This window comes from Grampus griseus (genome assembly GCF_964374135.1).
Source record: "Grampus griseus genome assembly, chromosome: 3".
NCBI lineage: Eukaryota > Metazoa > Chordata > Mammalia > Artiodactyla > Delphinidae > Grampus > Grampus griseus.
In genome coordinates, this window is record NC_139019.1 from 114,600,794 (window position 1) to 114,626,297 (window position 25,504).

The window sequence follows — 25,504 nt, forward strand, 5'->3', positions numbered from 1 at the left end:
ATATCAACTCAAAAAAAATATGCAAGCAATTAATATTATCAAAATGATCACTACATCAACACTGACAAATTCTACATAACATCTTCTCTAGCTACATAGCACTTATCATCTAACATACCCTTGTATTTATTTTGCTTATCATCTATTTTTCATCCAACTCTCCTTACGCCCTTTTAGAATTTTTAGCTCTATGATGGCAGAGATTTTTAGCCGGTTTGTTCACTTCTGCATTCCCATAATTTAGAACAGTGCCTGGCGCACAGCAGGAGTTCTATAAAAGTTAGCTGAAGAAGCTGAATAAATACACAATAACTGAAAAAAGATGCTGCCTTGATGAGGTGGTAAGATCGTGGGCTATACTGGTTTTACTTGAAATACTGTTCATGCTGCTTTACTTTTGTTAGTAAACATTTCTAGTATTCAAAAATATTTATACCTACCAGCCTCCTTCTAAAATATTTATGTCTACCAGTCTTCAAATAAGGCAGAGGAGCATTTCCATGTGTGTGTTTGTATTAAAAACACACCTACTTAAATTTTTTTTTCCTTTTGAGCCTACTTCCTAGTTAGATCATAACCAGGAAAAATATATGTACGTATCAAAGAAGATTCCCCTAAGAATTCTTTCAAGCATTTTAACAGTTTTTGTAAATATTACAACAAATTCACAGAACTGTGAACTGTGTTTTCTACCAAAACATAATGTATAAGTAATTGGACAAACTATCATGGGCTAAACCAATGGTTGGTAACATCTGACAATGAATGGAATGGCTGTCATAACTTGCGGGAAAGGGGTACTAGTGCTATCTAGTGGACAGAGGCCAGGGATTCTACTAAATATCTTAAAATTCAAGAATAGCCCCTATACTAAAGAATTATCCAGCCCCAAATATCAGGAGTGCCAACGTTGTGAAATTCTGGTCTAAATAAAAGATCAAACCACACCAGAAATGCCACTTTGCAATGTCCGGCTACCATAGAAAATGAAAACCACTTTTTAAAGAACACTAACTCGGGGCCTTCCCTGGTGGTCCAGTGGTTGGGAATCCGCCTTCCAATGCAGGGGACGTGGGTTCCAGTCCTGGTCAGGGAACTTAGGATCCCACATGCTGCAGAGCAACTAAGCCTGCACGACGCAACTAAGACCTGATGCAGCCAAATAAACAAATAAATTTTTAAAAAATAATAAAAAAGGGGCTTCCCTGGTGGCGCAGTGGTTGAGAGTCCGCCTGCCAATGCCGGGGACACGGGTTCATGCCCCGGTCCGGGAAGATCCCACATGCCGCGGAGTGGCTAGGCCCGTGAGCCATGGCCGCTGAGCCTGCGCGTCCGGAGCCTGTGCTCCGCAACGGGAGAGGCCACAACAGTGAGAGGCCTGCGTACCGCAAAAAAAATAAATATATATATACATATATATATATATATATATATATAAAAAAAAAAAAATAAAGAACACTAACTCAAATGCAACTACATGCTGCCTCCATGATCTTAAAAGCATTAATCTCATATATTTGTGAACGTCAATTAAAATATTAACATAATAGTTGCCTACAATAAATGGAGAGAGGAACTTTTCCAGAGACCTAGACACCTTCCCAAAAGAATTACTGAAGGATGAGGAAATAGATTTTATCACAACAGGAATGCAAATATCACCTCAAGTACCGCCACACCTATCTGCATAGCTATTAAAGAAACAGGTGTATATATGGGTGTGTGTGCATGCATACATACCCATGCTAATGGTTATATAAGTGGGGAATGGAGGAGAATGGTGGATTTCTTATAACAAATGGGCCACAAGCATTTTGCTTGCCTAAATTCCTTCACAGGTGAATGCTGACATAAGAATAATTAATTAGCAAGATATATATTGCAATTCCATAAATAACACAGTGCATGATGCTGTCATACTTTTAAATGAATACCAATCAAAATGACAATCCTACTGACAAAACAGCTTCTGATTGGTAGCATCAGTGAGAGGCAGTAAATTTATCATCATTAAATCTTATCCCACTTATTCATTTATAAATTTTCAATCAAAACTGAAAGATTATCTGATTCTTGGAACTTTAAAAGACTTGTCTACAATTCGCTAACACAGGGAAAATGGAACCCTAACACTATAAAAACAAAACGAATGTCTCTAGAGACACAAAAAGGGCTCAAAAAACTCTAACACATCAGTTTCATTATATATTTAATGACTGCAAAGTGCTTATTAGGTGACTAAATATAAACATTTGAAAAAATTCCTACTCCTAAGAAATTTGAAATGGATTCAGAAATTCAGAACAAAAAAATATAGTATTTGTTGAGAGAAAAAAAGAGAAAAAGGTGACATTATTGATGACACTTCATTTTGAAGTCCAGGTGGCACAATAAAAAAACAAAACTGGGCTTCCCTGGTGGCGCAGCAGTTGAGAGTCCGCCTGCCGATGCAGGGGACACGGGTTCGTGCCCCGGTTCGGGAAGATCCCACATGCCGCGGAGCGGCTGGGCCCGTGAGCCATGGCCGTTGAGCCTGCGCGTCCAGAGCCTGTGCTCCACAACAGGAGAGGCCACAACAGTGAGAGGCCCGTGTACCGCAAAAAAAAAAAAAAAAAAAACTGAATCAGACTAACCATTCCTGAATAGAGCAAGTACAAAGTGAGCCCTATCGTCTAGCTGTACAGAGGAAAACGTACATAAGAGGATCATAAAATATCTTTGTATTGACCTTTACACACAAATAAGAGGCATCCACTAATTCAGGCTCGTGTTTAAATTTAAGAAAAAGATGGATAAATACTCTCAAAAGGCAATCCCCCTTCTCTGCCCATACACTGCTTAAGGATACACACAAACATACAAAAAGTCCAGCTCTGACAGCGATAGGGATTAAGGAAGTAGTTATAATTTTTTTAACATCACTGAATTTCTGTAGAAGCCCCAATTCAAAAAATTAAAGAGATTCCATAACACAAACAAAAGCCAGAAAAAATAATTTAAAAATCCAAGAAATGTATTATACAGCTGACCCTTGAACACAGGGGTTAGGCATGCCGACCTTCCACACCACTGAAAATCTGTGTATAACATTACAGCAGGCCCTCCATATCCACAGTTCTGCATGTGTGGATTCAACCAATTGCAGATCATGTAGTACTGTAGTACAAATTTATTGAAAAAATATGTATGTAAGTTCAAACCCATGTTTTTCAAAAGTCAACTGTATTATATGCCAACTTCATAAATTCTCCTATATAACGAAGCATGTCAATCCATTATGTACACATGAATACCAGTGAATACCATCTGGTTCCATCTGGTTCAAGGAAAAGAAGCATCTCCTCACTTTTTGGTTCTTTTACCTTTCTGCATACCTCTACCTTTATTTTTCTTGTCCATCCCAGCTAAGTCCTATTTTTAGTCACCACCAAAAAACTAACCCAACAGAAACAAACCAATTTTTTTCTTTATTTGGCTTGTAGTCTGATGTCCAATTTGATATTTTATTTCCTTCAGGCAGGTGTCCAAGAACAAGCTTTAGGTATATTCCAAACTTAGAATCAAAGCTGTCTTCCGGTTTTTGCTAGGATGTTCTATCAAACCAAGGATAAACACAGTAACATTACCACTAACCAACAACACTGACTATTATGGGTCATTCTGCCACACATATATTTTTTCTTCTTCCTTTTCCCTCCTACTCTTTTTTTTTTTTTTTGCGGTACGCGGGCCTCTCACTGTTGTGGCGTCTCCCATTGCGGAGCACAGGCTCCGGACGCTCAGGCTCAGTGGCCATGGCTCACGGGCCCAGCCGCTCCGCGGCATGTGGGGTCTTCCCGGACCGGGGCACGAACCCGTGTCCCCTGCATCGGCAGGCGGACTCTCAAACCACTGCGCCACCAGGGAAGCCCTCCCTCCTATTCTTTGTTCTTGTCTCCTGCCTTTCCTCCTTCTCCTTATCACTATGTATCTTAGGCTTACTAAGACCAATCATAAAAAGTAAATAGCACTACAGGAATCTAAGAGGTTGCAATTCCCTTAACTAGATAATACAACCCCAAAGAGCATATGTCCCCAAATGGGAACTTAAGAAATTAATCTCAGAATTACTATAATTACTGCTTACATGTCAAGATTTCTAAAAGGTAAAGACTTTGAAATTAAATGTTAAGCGACTGACTGATAAGATTCAAATTATGTTACCTTGAGAAAGCTGCATCAAGTGAATATGCAAACTGCCAGGGATAACAGGTTCAGGAAGTTCTTGAAGGAAAAACCTAAGAAGACTAATAGCCGAGGGAACATCTGCTTCCTTAACCAAATCCACCTCTTCTCCGCTGTCGTATCTCTGCCGAAGCCACTCCACTGTCTCAGCATTTCCATTGACTTGAAAAAGTCCTTGTTGCTCCAGACCTCCTACATTAGTTCAAGGCAAAAATTAAATTAGCTTCAACTTCAACTACCATATATATTCATTCTCCAATCAACTTAAAATAATCATACTTTGGGAAAGCCATTCTTGGCTCCCCTGCTTGTGCTAACCACCTTCAAACTACACATCTAGAAACATATACTATCTTTGTCCTGAGGGATATTCTATTTTATCCCACCCCCTTATATCCATTAAAAATATTACTATCACCCCTCCCACTAAGATATGCTCTAAACTGGGCATTTCTGAGTATATGATTTTTAAGTAATAAAGACACACTAAAATGTTAAAAAGAATTTCCATTGTTTTTCCTCACTATATTTTGGACATTGAATACCGAAAAAAAAATCCAAGGTCAAAAATGGATAAGTTGTGTTTATTAAAACAAAGGCTAGCCCTCAAAGTAAGGAAATGTATACCATGTTCCTCAATATAGTCCACTACGTGGCGGACTATGAACGGAACCTCATTGTCTGGATGTCCTCCCTGCTGCAGCTCATCAAGTGGAATTCCAAATATTTTGTTAGCAAGAACGGAGTTGCAGTTATTCAAGGAAGGGGAGGAGCTCTTCCTCATATCTTTTTTGCAGCCAGAAATCAAAGCTGTCTTTTCTGCCAAATAAAAGAAAAAATAAAAGACTATAATGATTAACAGGTGGCAATATGACTAAATACATTAAAGAAAAAGGCTTTACACCTGAATGTGTTCTCGTCTATTAAATATGTTCCAGTTACCAGGCCCATAGTGTGTTCTACAAATGAAGCTCAATACAATCATCTAAGCATTTTCTCTACCATGTGAAGTTAGTTCTGAGTGTTCCCTTTAGTGTTTGTATATTTACCAAACAATGGCAAAACCAAAACTGATCATTAAACTTCGCAGAGGACGTTAATATCTCAAAGACAAAGAAAGGGGCAAATTTTGCTCCAACAGGACCTTACTGACCAAGCTTATTAACGACATGAGTAAAAAGCCAAACCTAATCATTTCTGGACTCTGCTCTATGAAGGTCATCTAACCACTCAATTCATAAGCACCCAAAGAGGAGAGAATCATTTTTTAAAAAATGATGGGCTAATAAGGACAAGATTAACCAGTTCTTATTTCTACATGACAGAGCAGCCATAATATGTTTTTATAAACAAAGGAAATTTTTCAGTTCTAGGCATCAACCTTCAAGGAAAATGTTCTTTTATCAATCCTGCTGTTTCATAATTATTCAAAAGAAAAACTTCCATAGCCCGGCTAGTTCAGAAGAAATAAATAATTTGTCTTTGCAGAAATTGTGATCAATAAAGAAGCAGTGGGAGAAAACAATGTTTCCAATTTATGAAGCATGAAAGAACAAGTACAGTAATCTCAAAAAAAATGCATTTTCTAAAATAATCATTTATGGGAATTCCCTGGAGATTCAGCGGTTAGGACTCCATGCTTCCACTGCAGGGGGCACAGGTTTGATCCTTGGTCAGGGAACTAAGATCCCACAAGCTGTGCGGCATGGCCAAAAAAAAATTTTTAATAAATAAATAAAAATAAAATAATCATTTATTATTTTATGTGGGGAAAGGAGTATTTTTAAAGGAAAGGAAAACTTTTTTCAAAGTTGATAATGAATAAAATGGGCTTTTTTCATCACCTCAGAGAAACAATTCCTTTCATACTACAAGAGAAAGGTAACAGAGCAGAAAAAAAAAAAACAAGCTCAATATTCTAGAGTTTATACAAATAAGGTCCATATGTATAACAGGTGTATCCACTGGATCAAGAGACATCGTGACTGGAAAACAAATCCATCTAACTTATAGAAACAGTAGAAATTAACTTAGGGGCAGCAAATGCCATAAATTTAAATAGTTTTAGACAAGCAAAATCCATTCTTTAACACATCTGATGCCAGCTAATAACTACAAAACCTTAAGTTAATAATCCAATAGCAGCAATAGTAGATAAACTCCAAAATCTCTGTGGATATATAAGTATGGGATAGTTACCATTGTGGAAACTTACCTTTGAGTACTTAAACACCTAAGTTTAAAAAATGGTTTCTGCACCAGCTACCCTCACTGAGCAAGCATTCTTTTGTCATTTATGGCTGTTTGAGATTATGGCAGAAGATCAGCCTGTAGTTCCTCATTGAAGAAACACAGAACTCGATCAGTACTTCAGCAGTTAATCTAGAAAAAAAAAACAGTTCTTTTAATTTCCCACAACATCTTTAACTGTGAGAAGAGACTAGAATAAGCAGTGAAGTCCATTTAGGAAGGTCCCTATAATGAAAAGCATTCTTCTGCCTAAAAGATCTGTCTGTGACCTAGTTAGAGGCAAAACCTTGCACAAGCTTTCAAATTATGATGGCTAACCTGGGTATGAATCTTTCTGCTAAAGATAAACAAATAAAGGAACTGCATCTTTAGGGACTACACCATTCTAATAATCCATTTTTCCTCAATGGACCCTTCATTTGTACACACACACACACATCCCATCCAGTTCTATTCCATCCTCATATACTCAGAACTAAACATGGAAGCATTTTTAGGTCAAAGAGTGGAAGACATGAGTTTAAGCTTGAAACTACACTTATATACTTTACTCTTTTCTCTGTATACAACAAATATTTTGTTAACAAGAACATAGTTGTCTGAGCTTTCTAATTTGGAGAGGCAATAGCACATGATGGAAAAGAACTAGAAAGGCACATATTCAAGTATCACCTCCATCATTCTATAGATGTGATCCTGAACAGCTTCCATGTCTCTAAGCCTAGGTTTCCTTATATAAAATAACACCTAAACACATGTTACATTTCACTGAGAAAATACATGCATGCATTAGAAAGAGAATCAGTTTCCTTCTCTTCTTTACATAATGTTAAAAGACCAGCAAAACAGGCTGGGAAGAGACAGGAGAGAGGTGAAAACCTGTTCGGCGGTATGTTTAATATTTGGTCTCATCTTCTGTAAGTTCTAATAATCTATTTAAAATCTAACAAGCTCAGTAAACTGCAAGATTCTGCTCAAGAGGCTTCAGGTAAGCAGAAGAGTATTATCATTCAGTGTGGTTTTCAAAAATGTCTTAATAGTTACATACACCTCTAGGAGGAACATTAAAAACCAAGGGGAAGGAAAACCACATTCCCACAACAAATCTTTAGTAGATGATTACTTCCAAAACATCCTGAAATGCCTGCTAAAACATGTAGTCTATTCATGTGAAAAACAACTTCAAAGTTTATATAAGATCCTTTAGGGAGGTTAACTTCAGGGATAAGACGTTTAATGAACTTACATTAAAAGTCAGGTTGATTACCTCATGACATAAAGGAAAGGGGATCTGCTTGATGTACAATAAATGAAGACTCATTAGAAGACTTTGTCAAAGGCAAGTTCTAGGGACTTCCCTAGTGGCCCAGTAGCTAAGACTCTGCGCTCTCAATGCAGGGGGCCTGGGTTCGATCCTTGGTCAGGGAACTAGATCCCACATGCCGCAACTAAAGATCCCGCATGCCTTCAATGACGATCCCATGTGCTGCAACTAAGATCCCACGCAGCCAAATAAATATATTTTTTTAAATGGCAAGTTCTATATCACGAAAATGGCTACTCAGGTTTAGTGTACTTGTTAGTGAAACCAGAACCAGTTATCTCATCCTGTGTTTTCTACTACTCCCAACCTCTAAGCAAACAATCTGAAAAGCACATCTTTCCTAAGGCAATGCTGGGTAGGAATCCATGAGTTCATCAGTACAAATTCATCCTTACTACTGGAAAAACAAAGGGCATCATCATGATGATGAAAACAGCAGCAGCGAACATTAAATGAGCAATTACTGATACTATGTGCCAGGCATTTCTATGCACTTTACACGTATTGATATGGTATTATGACTTATTTTAATGAGACACTGCATAGAGGCTCAACAATTTAACCACAGTTCACCCAGCTAATAAGGGTCAGAGGCAGAATCTGAATCCAGGAAGTGTAACTCCTAAAGTCCTTGCTCTTTATTACTATACTATACTATCACTCCGTGTAAATTCTGACGATTTAAAGTACCACAGACTCTCACATTTTATCACTCAAACTGACCACAGAGTCTTATATATATTTTAGGAGGCCATTCATTCATAGCTTGCTAAAAGGTACTTTCGTTTTGTTTTGTTTGTTTTGTTGTTATTGTTGTTGTTGTTTTGCTAAAAAGCACTTTTAAAGCATGCCTATGGTCCGAGCCCTTGCAGCCAACGACTATTCACTTCAGACCTCTATCCAGAGAACACTGCTGAAGGCATTCAGACTACAGTGGCCCAAAATAACATTCCTGCAAAATGCAAAGCTGTTTCTGACATGATTTAGTACTGCTTCCTGTCCCTTTTCAGAGCTTAAATCATGTAAATATTTCCTTTATATGTGTACTAGGTTGAATGAAGTGTCTCCCCAAAACTCATGTCCACCTGTAACATCAAAATGTGACCTTATTTGAAAATAGGATCTTTGCAAGTGTAATTAGTTAAGGATATCAAGATGAAATCACCTTGATTTAGGGGAGTCCTTAATCCAATCACTAGTGTGCTTATAAGAAGGAGACAGGACACACAGAGGGGAAGAAGGCCATGTGAAGACAAAGGCGGAAATTGAGTTATGCTGTCAAAAGACAAGAAATGCCAGGAGCCACCAAAAGATGGAAGAGTCAAGGAAGAATTCTCCCTTCAGAGGGAGCATGACCCTGCCCACACCTTGATTTTAGACTTCTGGCCCCCTGATCTGTGAGAGAAATTTTTCTACTATTCTAGAGTCACTTCATTTTTAGTAATTTATCATGGAAGCCCTAGAAAACTAATACAACATCTAAACTACAAGATCCCATTTTTGAAGAAAAGAAAAATGGAAAAGAAAATAGCAGCAGGTCAGGTACCACAGAAAAATATGCCAAAGAGATCTGATGAAATGTCTGAACAGATACAGTCAATAATATGCAAACAAAGCAGTTAATTAAAGCCTTGACACAAGAGAATACAATGTGCAGACTTTCAAAATAACCAAGGATTTCTGAAAGCATAATGTTATTATAAATCAAAACAGCAAAATCATTTTAAATACAAGTGACGGTTGCCTAGCATGGTGGTACTGACAACAAATAAGAAACCATTTTGAATTTTATATCATATACTTTACCATGAGACAAGAGTGATAAAAAATAATGCAATTAAATACCAATTATCAATAAGCTGACTAATGGGAACATTCAGGAAAGTGTACCTTCGTATACTAGCTATCAACCTGAGTTCTGCGAAGGCTCAAAATACTTCTACACTCCATTCATATACATATGGTTACATATACATATATATCAGGGGTCCCCAACCCTGGTTAGGAACCGGGCCACACAGCAGGAGGTGAGTGGCAGTCGAGCGAGCGAAGCTTCATCTGCCGCTCCCCACTGCTCCCCATTGCTCACATTACCGCCTGAACCATACGCACCCCTGCACCATGGAAAAATTGTCTTCCACGAAACCGGTCCCTGGTGCCAAAAAGGTTGGGGACCGCTGATATACATGACAGCAACAAACACACCTTTCTTAACAGCAAAGAATCTTTAAGTCTTAAGTATCAGGACTTCCTGGTGGTGCAGTGGTTAAGAATCTGCCTGCCAATGCAGGGGACATGGGTTCGAGCCCTAATTCCAGAAGATCCAACGTGCCGCGGAGCAACAAAGCCCGTGCGCCACAACTACTGAGCCTGCACTCTAGAGCCTGTGAGCCACAACTACTGAGCCCAGGCACCACAACTACTGAAGCCCTTGAACTCTAGGGCCCGTGCTCCGCAACAAGAGAAGCCACAGCAATGAGAAGCCCACACACCGCAACGAAGAGTAGCCCCCACTCACTGCAACTAGAGAAAGCCCACATGCAGCAACGAAGACCCAACACAGCCAAAAACAAACAAATAAAATAAATTTTAAAATGTGTTTAAAAAGAAAAGTCTTAAGTATCTAATAAAATTAGTAGTGACAGTTTTTTTTAAAGGATATAACACCAACATCAAAACTACGGATAACAGTAGATAGCATTAACTGAGCTATTACTGAGCCAGGAACTACCTTAAGGGCTTTAAATATACTAATTCATTTAATCCTTACAACAATCCTATGGAAGTACATACTTTCATTATATTCATTTCACTGATGAGAAAATTTAAAAGCACTGAGGACTTTTGGGGGTGATGGAAATGTTCTATGTCATGAACATTGTGGTAGTGGTGGTTACATGCTTAATACACTTGTCAAAACTTATTAAACTAAACATTTTAAATTGGTGAATGTGATTATACATAAATTACACTTCAATAAAGCGGAAAAAATTAAAAAGAGAAAACTCACATGAATAAAGGCATAGCATCAGTTTAATAGATTAACTATTGAATATTAAACTATTTTTATTATAAAATATATTTTAAAATATGCTTTTCCATCCACAAAAGGAAAATAAAATATTTCTTTTTTGTTAAATGTATTTGTTGTGGTTTTTTTAACTATTTATTTATTTATTTATAGTTGCAGTACACGGGATTTGTTTGCTGCACACGGGATCCTTTAGTTGCAGCACGCAGGATCTTTAGTTGCGGCACATGAGATCTAGTTTCCTGATCCGGGATCAAACCCGGGCCCCCTGCATTGGGAGGCGGAGTCTTAGCCACTGGACCACCAGGGAAGTCCCCAAAAATATGATATTTTTTTAACCACATTTCAAGAACCAATCCTGTTTGGCCCTTCTATGCTATCTAGCACATCCAGAAATTACTACAATTTCTATACAGCATAATTTAAAAAAAAAACGAATAAAACGCTGAAGACTTTATAAATTTTAACACTAGCTGAAAGTCTTCTCAGAGCAAATAATTTTACAAAACAGTATAATGGTAATAAGAGTAGATCTGGGGCTTCCCTGGTGGCGCAAGGGTTGAGAGTCCGCCTGCCGATGCAGGAGACACGGGTTTGTGCCCCGGTCCGGGAGGATCCCACATGCCGCGGAGCGGCTGGGCCCGTGAGCCATGGCCACTGGGCCTGTGCGTCCGGAGCCTGTGCTCCGCAATGAGAGAGGCCACAACATGAGAGGCCCACGTAAAGCAAAAAAAAAAAAAAAAGAAAAGAGTAGATCTGCACTATACTAGTAAACTTTGATCATTTTACAAATAAAACAACCTGTGGTAAGAGGGGTACCTGCAAAAATAAATTATCACTTGCATGTAAAATTGTTCTACCTTCAAACTGAATAGAATGGAAAAAGAAAAGTCACTTTTGCCCAAAATGCTTTTGACAAAATAGGGATACAATTCACACAGAAAAGTTTAAAAGAGCTACCTCAATCATCTTCAATGATCGCTAAAACAGGACTTCCCTGGTAGTCCAGTGGCTAAGACTCCACACTCCCAATGCTGGGGGCCTGGGTTTGATCTCCGGTCAGAGAACTAGATCCCACATGCTGCAACTAATGGAGTTCACATGCCACGACTAAGAGTTCGCATGCCGCAACTAAGACCCAGCGCAGCCAAATAAATAAATACTTTTTTAAAAATTGCTAAAACAAAACAAAAACAAAAAAAGCTCTATCACTAGTATAAAAAGAGGGAAAAGCCAAGAGGGAGCTGAGTCTCAATAAAGATGGTAAACTTTGGGAACAGAGATAATGTACCCCTGCTCCATACATTCATCTTTTCATTAATAAGCTCTAAGCAATTTATCAAACAAAGGAAAAGGCACTTCTTTCATTCTGACTGAACAAGGATGGTACTACAAAATTTGCCAGTATGCTAAATCTGTGGTTCCCTCCTGGCCTGAGAAACTGACAAGGCATCAATCTGTCTGAATCCTTAACAGTACCAAGCAAACAGAAAAGTTAAACAAACATCTCAACAGCATATAAACTTATCTGTCAAATGTCCGTAGATGCTACTATGATCAGGAAAATACCAAGTCATTTACATCAACTATTAAATTCATTTGAAAAAGAATAGATACATGTATATGTATAAGTGAATCACTTTGCTGTACACCTGAAACTAACAAGTGTTAACTATACTGCAACATAAAATTAAAAGTTAAAAAATAAATAAATTCATATTGACTTTGGCCTTAAGTAATTTATCAAAGTATATATAACTAAAAGAGAATTCAGGACTAGAAAGTTTGCTTGCTTGCTTATTTATTTATATATGTATGTATGTATGTATTTATGGCTGCATTGGTATTTATGTATGTATGTATGTATTTATGGCTACGTTGATATGTATGTATGTACGTATGTGTGTATGTATTTATGGCTGCGTTTGGTCTTCATTGCTGCGCACGGGCCCTCTCTAGTTGCAGCAAGCGGGGGCCACTCTTCGTTGCAGTGCGCGGGCTTCTCCTTGCGGTGGTTTCTCTTGCTATGGAGCACAGGCTCTAGGGCATGCAGGCTTCAGTAGTTGTGGCATGCAGGCTCACCAGTTGTGGCCCGCGGGCTCTAGAGTATAGGCTCAGTAGTTGCAGCGCACGGGCTTAACTGCTCCATGGCATGTGGGATCCTCCCAGACCAGGGCTCAAACCTGTATCTCCTGCACTGGCAGGTGGATTCTTAACCACTGCGCCACCAGGGAGGTCCCAGGACTAGAAAGTTTTTAAAGCGAGCTCTAATACTCAAAAATTGAGGAATTTCTTCGCCTTAAAAAACAAAAAAAAGATTATAAAGTATTTATCGCAACAATTATTACCCCTGTGCCTGAGGATTTGTTCATCTGTGCGCACTTTAACATACTTCTTGAGGGACCAATCCTCCCCCATGGTGATTCCACAAAACTACAATGAGCAATGAATCAAGTATATTTTGTATAACTACACTCCCCAAATCATGGTACTAGATACAGCACATATATTTTGCAGATTGCAACTCACTAAACAAAACATTTCACCTTGAGACAGCTCACTTATCCCTCTTTTATGCAAAGTATTCAGGCAAGGGTTTCATGGCCACAGTCAATTATTTTATAAACTCCCATGATTTCAAGCTTTCAAAGCAAAACAAAAGTAATAAAGCCAAAGAGAGATAAAATCCCCTGTAACTAAGTCCCTTCATCTATTCTCCTCACTGATATCCTCATCAAATCTAACCTGAATTCCCCTGCACAAAATTCCTCAACTGTTTTCCAATGCCTAGAGCCCTGGGCTCTAAATTTTTTGAACAGGAAAAAGAGTATGCACATACCTGTCATATATGTATGTTATATCTAAAGCAGAATAGCGAATACCCTAGTATATTATGCACATAATAAACATACAGAAAAATAACATTTTAACAAATCCCTGGCAGTCCAGTGATTAGGGCTCCACTGCAAGGGGCACGGGTTGGATCCCTGGTTGGAGAACTAAGATCCCACACGCCTCATGGCGTGGCAAAAGAAAAAAAAATTGAACATTAAAAATAAACAGAAACAGGGCTTCCCTGGTGGCACAACGGTTAAGAATCTGCCTGCCAATGCAAGTGACACAGGTTCGAGCCCTGGTCCGGGAAGATCTCACATGCCATGGAGCAACTAAGCCCATGCGCCACAACTACTGAGTCTGTGCTCTAGAGCCCGTAAGCCACAACTACTGAAGCCCACACGCCTTGAGCCCGTGCTCCATAACAAGAGAAGTCACTGCAATGAGAAGCCCGCACAGCACAACGAAGAGTAGCCCCCACTCGCCAGAACTAGAGAAAGCCCGCGTGCAGCAACAAAGACCCAACTCAGCCAAAAATATATAAATAAATAAATTTATTTTAAAAATAAATAAAATAAAAAATAAGTAGAAACATAAATTTTATTCCTCCACCTACACACACATTTTAATAGGTCATCCTGCCCATTCAAAGTGCCAGCACCTCACTTTTGAGACCAGTGACCTACAGCACTGGTTTCCTAACTTCATCTGGGGATGGGGAAGTTTTGTTCAATATACAGATATTCAATATACAGCCACAACCCCAATCTAGCATCCATGAGAGCCTGGCCTGGGCTCTCTGTATGTTTAATAAGCTCTTTGGGTGATTACAATACATACAAAGTTTTAAGAACCTCTGACGTACACAGTAAACTGCAAACTCTTACGTGGTGTACAAGTACTTCACCTACCAGTAAAATCTTCTTCCCTGCCACTCCTACACCTCACTCTACTCTCCAACAATACTTAACTACTTGAAATTCACAATCCACATCTCCCAAGCTGTGCACATTGTTTTCTGTCTTGGAGTCCTAACTCAACACCATGTCCAATTCCATCTTGTTCACCAAACTTCCATCCACCATCAAGTCTCAACTCCAGCTTCCTCTGTCAAACCTTCCCTGACTTCCTGAAGCAGACAGTTCTCCTTCCTTTTGCTCCTAAGTTATCTCTTACCTTTTTAGCAAACATCCCATAGAATCTAAAAATATGTCTGTCTCTTTTTCAAAAGAGAGGATCCTTGTAGGTAGGAACCCTGTCATTTCATCTTTGTAACACCTCTGTATCATCTTTGTATTGCCTCATACAATCCCTAACACATAATTTAATGTTTAAAATATATGTTGAGGGACTTCCCTGGTGGCACAGTGGTTAAGACACTGTGCTCCCAATGCAGGCGGCATGGGTTAGATCCCACATGCATGCCGCAACTAAGGAGCCCAGCTGTCGCAACTAAAACCCGACACAACAAAATAAATAAATAAAATAAAATATATGTTGATTAAAGACATAAATAAGAAGCAAATAATACTGACTATTCAAATTTAAGAAGATTAACAAGAGGAGAACACCTCCTTAAAAACTAAATAAATACACTTCTATATATACATGGTACACATATACACTACCAAATGTAAAATAGCTAGCTAACGGGAAGCAGCCGCATAGCACAGGGAGATCAGCTCCGTGCTTTGTGACCACCTAGAGGGGTGGGATAGGGAGTGGGAGGGAGATGCAAGAGGGAGGGGATATGGGGATATATGTATATGTATAGCGGATTCACTTTGTTACACAGCAGAAACTAACACAACATTGTAAAACAATTATACTCCAATAAAGATGTTTAAAAAAAACAAAAAACATCAAAAGTGCCTGCCATATCTACTCCCAGCAATAACCAAACATAATCAAATCAAGAAAGGAAAGCACTTTATAACAACTTTATTTATTTATTTATTTTTGGCTGCATTGGGTCTTCGTTGCTGCACGCATGCTTTCTCTGGTTGCTTCAAGCTGGGGCTACTCTTCATTGCAGTGCACGGGCTTCTCATTGAAGTGGCTTCTCTTGTTGCGGAGCACAGTCTCTAGGCGCGTGGGCTTCAGTAGTTGCAGCACATGGGCTCAGTAGTTGTGTCTCGCGGGCTCTAGAGCACAGGCTCAGTAGTTGTGGCGCACAGGCTTAGTTGCTCTGCGGCATGTGGGATCTTCCCAGACCAGAGCTCGAACCCACGTCCCCTGCATTAGCAGGCGGCAGATTCTTAACCACTGCGCCACCAGGGAAGCCCCTATAACAACTTTAAATGGAGTATAATCTATAAAAATATTGAAACACTATGTTGTACATCTGGAATGTATAATAATAATATTGTAAATAATATTAAAAACAAATCATATTGTAAATCAACTATAATTTTTTAAAAATTATGGAAAGGAACTATGATTTATGGAATACCTGTAAGTACTTCACAAGTTATTTCTCATACCTACAAGAATGCTATGAGGCAGGCACTATTCCCGTTTTACATGTACTGTGAGCCTCAAGTCACTGAGCTAAACGTCAATATTTGTAAATGGTGATGCTAGAATGTGCTGCTGGATCTAACTGCAAATCTTTCTAATGACAGTAACTTAAGTCTTAAGAAACCAGAACAATAAAAAGCAGTATTACAAAGGCAAAAAGAACTCCTCTCACATTTACTTGTAAATCAGCCACAATTCTGATTCAAATAGCCAAGGAGGGCTTCCCTGGTGGCACGGTGGTTGAGAGTCCACCTGCCGACGCAGGGGACACGGGTTCATGCCCCAGTCCGGGAAGATCCCACATGCCACGGAGGGGCTAGGCCCATGAGCCATGGCCGCTGAGCCTGCGTGTCCGGGGCCTGTGCTCCACAACGGAAGAGGCCACAACAGTGAGAGGCCCGCATACTGCAAAAAAATTTTAAAAAGCCAAGGAAACCATAACGTACCTAAAGTTAGTCTCCAAACTTCCCCAAAGGATGAAGGATGACCTTTTGAGATATTTATCGGTCAGATGTAGAGTTTTAGAAGGTTCACATATCAGTGCATGAAAAACAGGTAAGAGTGGTAGAGGGATGTTTAATCTTACTCATGAAAGTATGAGAAAAGGTGACACTTTAAATGCTGTCTCCTGATGAAAGGGTAAGCCTGTAATGTGCTGGAGCAAGCTGGCTCCCAACAGGTTCCTTTACCCCACATTCACTCCAAGGTCGCTGATCACTACTCTAGCATGATCTTCTATTAAGTCAAAGTGAGTTATGTGTTAAATTAGCTCTTCCCACTAAGCACCAACACAATGACTGGCCCCCCCAAAAATACCAGCTCTACAATTTAGAGGGCAACACAAAATACCTGAGAAAGCATATATATGTAAAGAGAGCACATATTCCAGTCAATTATATGCATGCATATAATCTCAATTTTGACAAATGTTGACTCTTCAAGACTCCTCTATTCTGGTAACTTTTCACCTTTCATGTTTCTCCATTGAAAACGTGCTCACCTAGGGCCTACTAATGAGTACAGTCTTAAGAAGACTAGCATATCATTTCTTATTGTTCTTTAATACAAAACTACACTTTTTTTTTCTTTTTTCTTTTTACCATTGGAGGTAATTCCACAACTTGTTCTAGCCAAATGGGTCCCTTGAGAGAACAACATTCTCTTTCTGCACTGACTGTGTAAAAACTGCACTGGGGGGAAAAAAAAGGAACCTGGGAAATGAACAAAAAAGCACTGACTATACTTATTTTTTGTATCTGTCTTTTCCACTTGATTATAAACTTTGAGAGCAAAAAATATGATTTCATCTTTATTTCCTGTGTTGAGAACACTACACAACAGCAGAACTCCAGTATCTGAAATGATGTTATCACTTCTGGTATACTTTCCAGTTCACTATCCAACTGAATCCTCACAACCATCCCCTGTGAGATAAGCATGGCAGATTATCACTTTTTCTCAGAAAAGAAACAAAAAAAATCTCAGAGAGCTGAAGAAACTGGTTTAAAGTCACTTAACTAGTGAGTAGGTCACTAAACTAGTGAGTAGAACTCTAAGTCTGCTGCCCTTTAGGCTGATGCTCTTTCAGGCAACAATGACTACAACCAAAACTGAAAATATTGTTTGAAATTTCACTGAAATGTATGAAACGATACTTCGTAAAGGTGATTCATAAAACACTTAAATATTCTGTACTTGCTAATCAAAAATCATTATTCAAACACTAGAATACTCCTTAACATAAAAAATATATATCTTTTGAAATCATTAGTTTCAAAAGTGATTCTATAATGAACCACTATATGGTCTGCTTTTCCTATAAAAATTCTCTCACCTTATCTGATCCTAAATTTGAGCTCTTTCACCTTTCCAAATTTTTAATCCACTATGACTGGTGTCCAAAAAGAACCTCCTCTCATCCTTCCCCCTAAATATTAAGCACCTACTATGTCAATCAACAAGTGTTTTTCAGTTTTATTTTTACTTTTACTTTTCAATTGATACATAAAAGCAAAAATACATATTTTAAGAATAAGTAAACAACTCAAGTTTTTCTATTTTCTATTTTTCTATTCCAGAAAAGGGCAATAGAAACAGACAGACATCTCTCTGAAAACTGTTTAAAACCAAAAATATAAGAATTATTATACATCATATACAAAAGAAAAAGAAAATATACACTAAAACTAGGTAAAAACCTGTCTGAAAAGATTCAGGGTATTTCCTTCTCTAGTAGAAATCCAATAAATTTCATTAAATTATCTTGTCAAGCCACTGCATCTTCCTCAACCTAAGACTTTTATACATGCTGGTTCATTTGCCTCAAACACTCTCCCCCTCACTTCCTCCTACTCATCTTCCGCTCTTACTTAAGTCCCATTCTTGGAGGGGCCTTCTCCAACCCATCCAACCTAATGATATCCCCTGTCAGTTTTTCTTAGGACATGTTATTCCTTGGCTCCAAAACATTCATCACAAGTTTTATTATATAGTCCTTTCTGTGTTTGTTTAAAGTTTCTTTCTCCCAACAGAGTATAAGTTCCTTAAAGTCCACTAATGGGTTTTGTTTCTTTTTTAAGCAGCTTTATTAAGGTATAATTTACATATCATAAAATTCACTCTTTTCAAGTGTATAATTTAATGTCTAGTAAATTTACAATTATGCAACCATCACCAAGTAACTGCTTGGGTTTTGCTCCTTCATATATCTCTGACATTTAGAAGGAGAAAAATATCCAGTGAATGAATAAATAAATCTGATAATGAGTTACTCTTAATGCCATTACCATTAATATCTCATGTGAGTATGATTTGGTGCATTAAACCTGCCTTTATTACATTCCATTCCAAAAATCCTTCATTATTTCCATGTCCAATCAAATTGGCTCTTCTATAAGGCCCCAAAGTAAACCTCCTCACACATTGGCCTTCTGCGCCACTTGGGGAACACTGATTCAGGTCAAGTTCATGTGTACATACTACACTTCCTTTTTCTCCATCCAGTAATCCCCTCCTCTGCTCCTAGCCATGTTAACAAAATACTTTATAAACAAAGGAAAGTTTAGGAGCATTAATCTTACTCATTAGTGAGGATAGGATCTTCATTTAATGCGTGCCCCTTTGTAATGCTGAGGTTATGGAAATAAGTTCTCGGTATTGATATATACCTAATTGAGAGCTTAATATACTGTGACTTACTAAATAATTGGAAACCTTTTTCAGATGTAAAATCTCTGTTGTTTACCTATGTGTAAAACAGAAATTTTCAATTTCTATTTATTTATTTGTTTATTTATTTTAATTTTTTTAGCAGCACTGCGTGGCATGCGGGTAGTTCCCAACCAGGGATCGAACCCATACCCCCTGTAATGGAAGTGCGGAGTCCTAACCACTGAACTGCCAGGGAATTTACCCCAATTTCTATTTTTTAAATTTCAGTATTGCATTCATTTTAAGAACCAATAAGGTTTTCAGATAAAAGATTTAATGCACGTACAAAATAACTTTTTAAAGTAACTTTTTTTTAAAGTAATTCAACAACAAAGAAACAAAAACCAATTTAAAAAATGAGCAAAGGGCTTAAACAGACATTTCTCCAAAGAAGATACACAAATGAAAGATGTGCAGCATCACTCTTAGGGACATGCAAATCAAAACCACAATGAGATATCTGTTCACCCCCATTAGGATGCCTATTATCAAACAAACCAACAAACAAAGAGAAGTAACAATTGTTGGGGAGATGTAGAGAAACTGGAACCCTCGTGCATTGCTAATGGAAATGTAAAATGGTGCAGCACACCTGGAAAACAGTTTAGATGTTCCTCGAAAAGTTAAGCACAGAATTACCAGCAATTCCACTCCTAGGTTATGTACCCAAAAGAATCGAAAGCAAGGACTCAAACAGATACCTGTACACCAAAGTTCATAGCAGCATTATTCACAAAAGCCAAAATGTGGAAACATCCAAATATCCATCAAGAGATGAACGGATAAACTAAATGTTGTATATACACACAATGGAATACATTATTCAATCTTAAAAAGGAAGGAAATTCTGATACACGCTACAATATGAATGAACCCTGAAAATGAACTAAATGAAATATGCCAAACACAAAAGGACAAATGCTATACGATTCCACCTATATGAGGTACCTAGAATAGGCAAATTATAGAGACAGAAAGTAGAATAGAGGTTACCACGTGCTAGGAGGAAGAGGGAATGGGGAATTGCTGTCTATGAGTTTCTGTTTGGGATGATGAAAAAGTTCTGGAAATGGACAGTGCCAACGGTTGCACAACACGGTGAATGTACTTAATGCCACTGAACTGTACACTTAAAAATGGTTAAAATGGTAAATTTTACGTTATGTATATTTATCACAATTTTTTTCAAAGTATAGCTACAATTTATCCTATTATGTTTCCCAATACTAAAGTCAGGGTACAACAAAGGGGAGCCATGCACAGACTGAGGTTATTCAGAAATGATAATAACAGTAGCTGTCATTTTATTGATGGGGAAAAACTGACAAGTCACAATATATCCATTTCAGTCATTTTCTCTGTCCTAAAACAATGGCATTCTAATAAAAACACACTTAATACTAATACAAGATATAAAAAAGAGGGAAAATTGCATGCAGTGGGGGAGGAGATATGTAGCAACTCTGTACTTCCTGATGTTTTTGTGAACCTAAAACTTCTCTAAAAATTGCCTAGGGCTTCCTTGGTAGTGCAGTGGTTGAGAGTCCGCCTGCCGATGCGTGTGACACGGGTTCGTGCCCCGGTCCGGGAAGATCCCACATGCCGCGGAGCGGCTAGGCCCGTGAGCCATGGCCGCTGAGCCTGCGCGTCCGGAGCCTGTGCTCCGCAACGGGAGAGGCCACAACAGTGAGAGGCCCGCGAACGGCAAAAAATAAAAATTAAAAAAAATTGCCTATTAATTTTTTAAATAAATACAAATTTTAAAGATAGAAAAAATAACAGAACTCTATACACTCATATTAATAAATAAAACACTACATATACAGTTAAAAACACACAATGTAACATTTACTTCACCTAAGGAAGAATTTTGTAACACTGATAAGCCTTTCTACATCTTTCCAAGCATTTAAGATGTGTTCCAGATCCCTAACTGGTAACACAATTAAATTATTTAAAATACTGCCCAAATTTTAAAAGCAGCAGAGATTAAGAAAGTAAGAAGGAGCTCCCGATAGATATCCAATTATAACCAGTTCATTCAATTCCATTCAGCTAGTACGCACTTACTAAATGCAGTACCTGAGAGACAACCAGGCCAACAAGTATTGCATGCAAGGTTACAAAAAGGAAAGTTGAAGACACAGCCTCACATTAACCCAGAAAGTCAATAATTCAAAACCATCCTTTAATGTCCACTTTTAAAAGTAAGTGCATCTCAGCTATTTAATGTTCATAATCTATCTGCATTACTGTGGTTCCAGTTGCCATTTTTAGATTATCATCAACTTGAAAATAAGGTAAGTGCCCAATCTTAGGTACTTTTTTCATTGATTAGACGGCATAATGGGGAGCCGAATAAAATGCCTTTCTAAAAGTCAGTTTGATTTTTAATTGATTTTTTAATTGAAGTTTACCAATTTCCCACTGGGCAAGTGTGCCAACTGATTCAATTTCCTAATACCTTATCTTGGAAACCAGGCGCCTCATCTGAAACAGCGCTGTACCCTCTCTAGCCTGGCCTATGCAGAATGCATTCTAGACAAGTCCCCAGTGCACCAACAGCCCAATTTTGGCTATATTCTCTGAACGATCTAAGGAAGTCAGCAACCACTCATCTCACGTGATCTTAAAAAGGGGTGCAGTTGAGCCCAGATTAAACCACACTTTTTTTTTTCTGCATCAACTTCACTGCCCAGCTTTAAGGAAAAGGGCAGGGAGGCGGCGCAGGTCCGGGGTGCAGGGGAGGCTAGCAAACAAGGGTGGGGAGCTGTGCCTTCTACTTTGGGGGAGCTAGGTGAGAAGGCACACCCGCTCACGCGCACTGCAGCGGCTGAAAAATCGAAGACTGCCACACCCCCTGGCTGCCAGGGGCACATCTTCACCTTCTCTTGCTCTAGGAGAAAGGGGGCCCTCTCTATGGAATGCCGCACCTGCAACGGCACTGCCCGGGATCCCCCGCACCCCGAGGTGCAAAGCCCTTGAAGCCGGCGCGGGTGGGACACGGAGCTGGGGGGAGGCAGAAGGGGGAGGGCCGCGGCTACAGGGACCAGCGCATGCGCAGTACCCGCCCGTTCACCTACCGTTGGAACCTCGATGCCCAGTTCCCCGGCCGCGGCCGCTTCTCCAGAACCCGCGGCAACTGAAAGAGGGCGAGAACTGAGGCCCCAAGTGGCTCCGCGGCCAGCGAGCTTCTTCTTGTGGCCGCCACTGGCGGGAGGCTGAAGCGACGACTGTGGCGCAGGGCCAGCCCGTTAGGCGACCCCCGGATGCCCCCGGCGGTGGCGGCGGCAGAGACACGGAGGATGCGGCTGGAGCGGAGACGGAGGCTGTAGCTGAGGCGCAGAGCCTCCTTAACGGCGAGCGAGAGGAGAGCGGACGGCGGAGGGCGGAGGGCGGAGGGCTGGCAGGGGCTGGGCCGGACGTGACGTACATGGGAGGGGAGGGGCGGGCCCGCGGGTGGGGGCGGGGCGAGCGCGTAGCTAGGGCGGGCCTCCCCCAAAGCCCCGCGGCCGCAGCCCTGGAGTCCGTGGGCTTTAGAGACGCCGGGCTTCTCCCACCCCAAATTTGGTCCCCTGAGTTAGGATGTGAGAAGCAGGGCGCGGGCCGGAGGGAGGTGTCTGGGGGTCCTCAGTCTAGGGATGTTGAAAAGAAGATAGAGGAAAGTGGGGAGAGGGCGTAGGTGTCATGAAGGTCAAATCCGGCAGCCCGAGGTCACTCCTGGTCTCTGCGGAGGGAGCATGCCCACCTGCAGGACGCCAGAAAAACCCGGGTGCCGTTATCTAGGTGAGGAGCCCGAGATCTTAACAGAAACCTCCGGGCAGACTGAAGCGGTGAGTCACGTTCCCATTCTCAGCGACGGAGGTTAGATGGGGGACCCTGTCCGCCCCCACCCTTCCTCTTCACCTAAGGACAAGACCTAGACTCCAGAGAGAACATAGATGCCTCTGGTGCCGAAAGCATCTGGGAAAATGTAAGTCAACGGGCTATATGCTTACAGAGAGCTTCCTATACAAAACCAGAATTTCAGAGGCAGAGCTGAAAGGCAGAAAGAATGAGGAGCTCTCTGAGCCTGGGGTGTCTGTACTTGCTTGCATAGCCACCCAGACCGACCGTGCAGCTCCCACGCGTTCACAAAGGTATGAATATTCATACAATCTCGTTTTTTGCTTTAGTTTGTTAAGGGCTTTGAGATCTTCCATTGAGTAAAACGCAGTGTTCTGCCTTTAGACTCCTTGATGGAGGGTAGATAGATCCACACCTGCACAAAGAACTCTGGGTGTCTGTAAAAATATAAACTACCACAGTTCAGTTGTCCCCTACCTGCCTGAGCTGGAAGTCAGAAACCCGGAAAATGTAAGACAAGAACCCTCATAGAACTTGGGACAAAATTTACCCCCCCCCAAAAAAAAAAAGAAAGAAAGAAAGAAAAGAAAAGAAAAGTCACCTTATGAGATGATCTGTAAATGTGTTACAGAGGTCAGGGTGGCTCCCAAATTTCATCAGAGAGAGTAAAATAAATCATCTGTAACTTAAGTATCACATGCCCAGTTGATGCTGTCATAAGAGACGGATGGGGTCCATTAAGAGTCTAGAACCAGCAGAATCTGAATAAGAATGTACTGTGGGCTCGCATTCTGTCTAGGAGAAGGGCTACTGATTCTAATGACCGGGACCAATACCCATCCATTATCAGAACAGTTTAAAAAAACTTAGTTCAGATTCAGTCCCTCACTCAACAAATACTTATTGAATGCTTACCATGTTCTAGTCTCTTAGGACATATCAGCAAATAAGATCCCTGTCAGTGAGTTTATATCCTAGTAAACTTAAATTCTAGATATCATTTAAGAACATACAAAGACCCATGCTCTGATTCCACACTTATCAGGTAGTCTTCCCATCGCTCAAGGGCTCTCAATTAAATCAACACATGCAGTAAGAAGCAATTGTCCAAAGCACATGACTGGTACCAGTTATACTAGCAATACGGTTTTTCTCAGTAAATTCACATCATGGTTCATAAATCAGCTTCTGTTCATTGGGTTGAATTATAAAGTTGTTTTACCCAAATTAAATTCTCAGAGCCTGATTAAGCCTGAATAAAGTGAAATGTAAGTGTCTGAATCTGCCAAACTGAGGACCAGACAGACTCTGGTTTCAAAGCAGCCCAATCAAGACGCAACCTATGCATTTAGCCTTGCACCTCTCTTTAAACGTCTTAAATGGAAGCTTTACCTGTGATTCCATGCTTGAAGAACAGGGGCAACATGTCGCTTCTAAAGCTTAATCATAAGCGAGTAAAAATATCATGAGAGGAAATCATTAGAGTAAAAACCCTTCTGAACCTGCCCTGCCTATTCAACACAGGCTCTTGCTGACATAACTGACAGTAATAGTTACATTACTCTGAGTATGAAACCCAAGACTGTAAGCACCCAGACGACAGAGACTCCCTTGCATTTATGTGCCCTACTCCCAAAGTATGGGCTCTCAACAAATGAATTGATTCAAATAACATTTTCCCCTGTAAAACTCAAAAACATATCCTTGGAAGATATCTTTTCCAGATCCTGCTTTATAATATGTAACCAGTATGTTCAACATACAGGATTCAGGGGTATAATTTTAAAAAACAAAACAAAAAACCTTTATTTTTTAATTTCCTCATCCCTTTAAACCTATACAGTGGAGCCAATGTGTCATGTACCTGACTCAGATAGATTCCATGAATTCTGTGGTCTCTATTAGGAATAGAAAGTCCTATGGTTGTTGAATCAGAAAGAGTGAAACTTCCCTCTTCACCAGCTTGGGACAGTTGGCTAACTGCTTGCCCTGGACAGGCATCATGCCTGGTCTTTCTTGTTCTCTCCCAGCTTACCAACCAGAGCCAAATGGGTGGAGAGAGAGGAAAAGAAAGGGGAGCAGGAAAATTTGTAACGTTTACTTCCATGTGATGGTTTCACACTCGGCCTGGTAGATGTTTAAAGCTGCCTTTTTTTCAGATGAATGCTTTTAAGGTTTTCAGAAACACCACCATCCCCATTCTTTGGTGGTTTCTCACCCATAGTAACTTTGGTTGGTCTGAGCAAAAGCATTTTATGCTGGCA

At 39.9% G+C, this 25,504-nt stretch overlaps 1 protein-coding gene across 4 annotated transcripts in view; it reads right to left on the reverse strand.

Moving 5' to 3' along the window:
- FAM13B (family with sequence similarity 13 member B) overlaps nucleotides 1–22,741 on the reverse strand; it is an 86,847-nt gene extending 64,106 nt beyond the window's left edge. For all 4 annotated transcript variants that reach the window (XM_082651700.1, XM_082651698.1, XM_082651699.1 and 1 more), the window contains exons 1-4: nucleotides 22,478–22,741; nucleotides 6,440–6,606; nucleotides 4,852–5,043; nucleotides 4,204–4,416 (exon numbers count right to left, since the gene is read on the reverse strand). In XM_082651700.1, coding sequence (XP_082507826.1) covers nucleotides 4,204–4,416; nucleotides 4,852–5,008 — 370 coding nt within the window. In that variant the 5' untranslated portion in view covers nucleotides 5,009–5,043; nucleotides 6,440–6,606; nucleotides 22,478–22,741. The remainder of the gene's footprint in view (nucleotides 1–4,203; nucleotides 4,417–4,851; nucleotides 5,044–6,439; nucleotides 6,607–22,477) is intronic.
- Nucleotides 22,742–25,504: the final 2,763 nt, after the last annotated feature.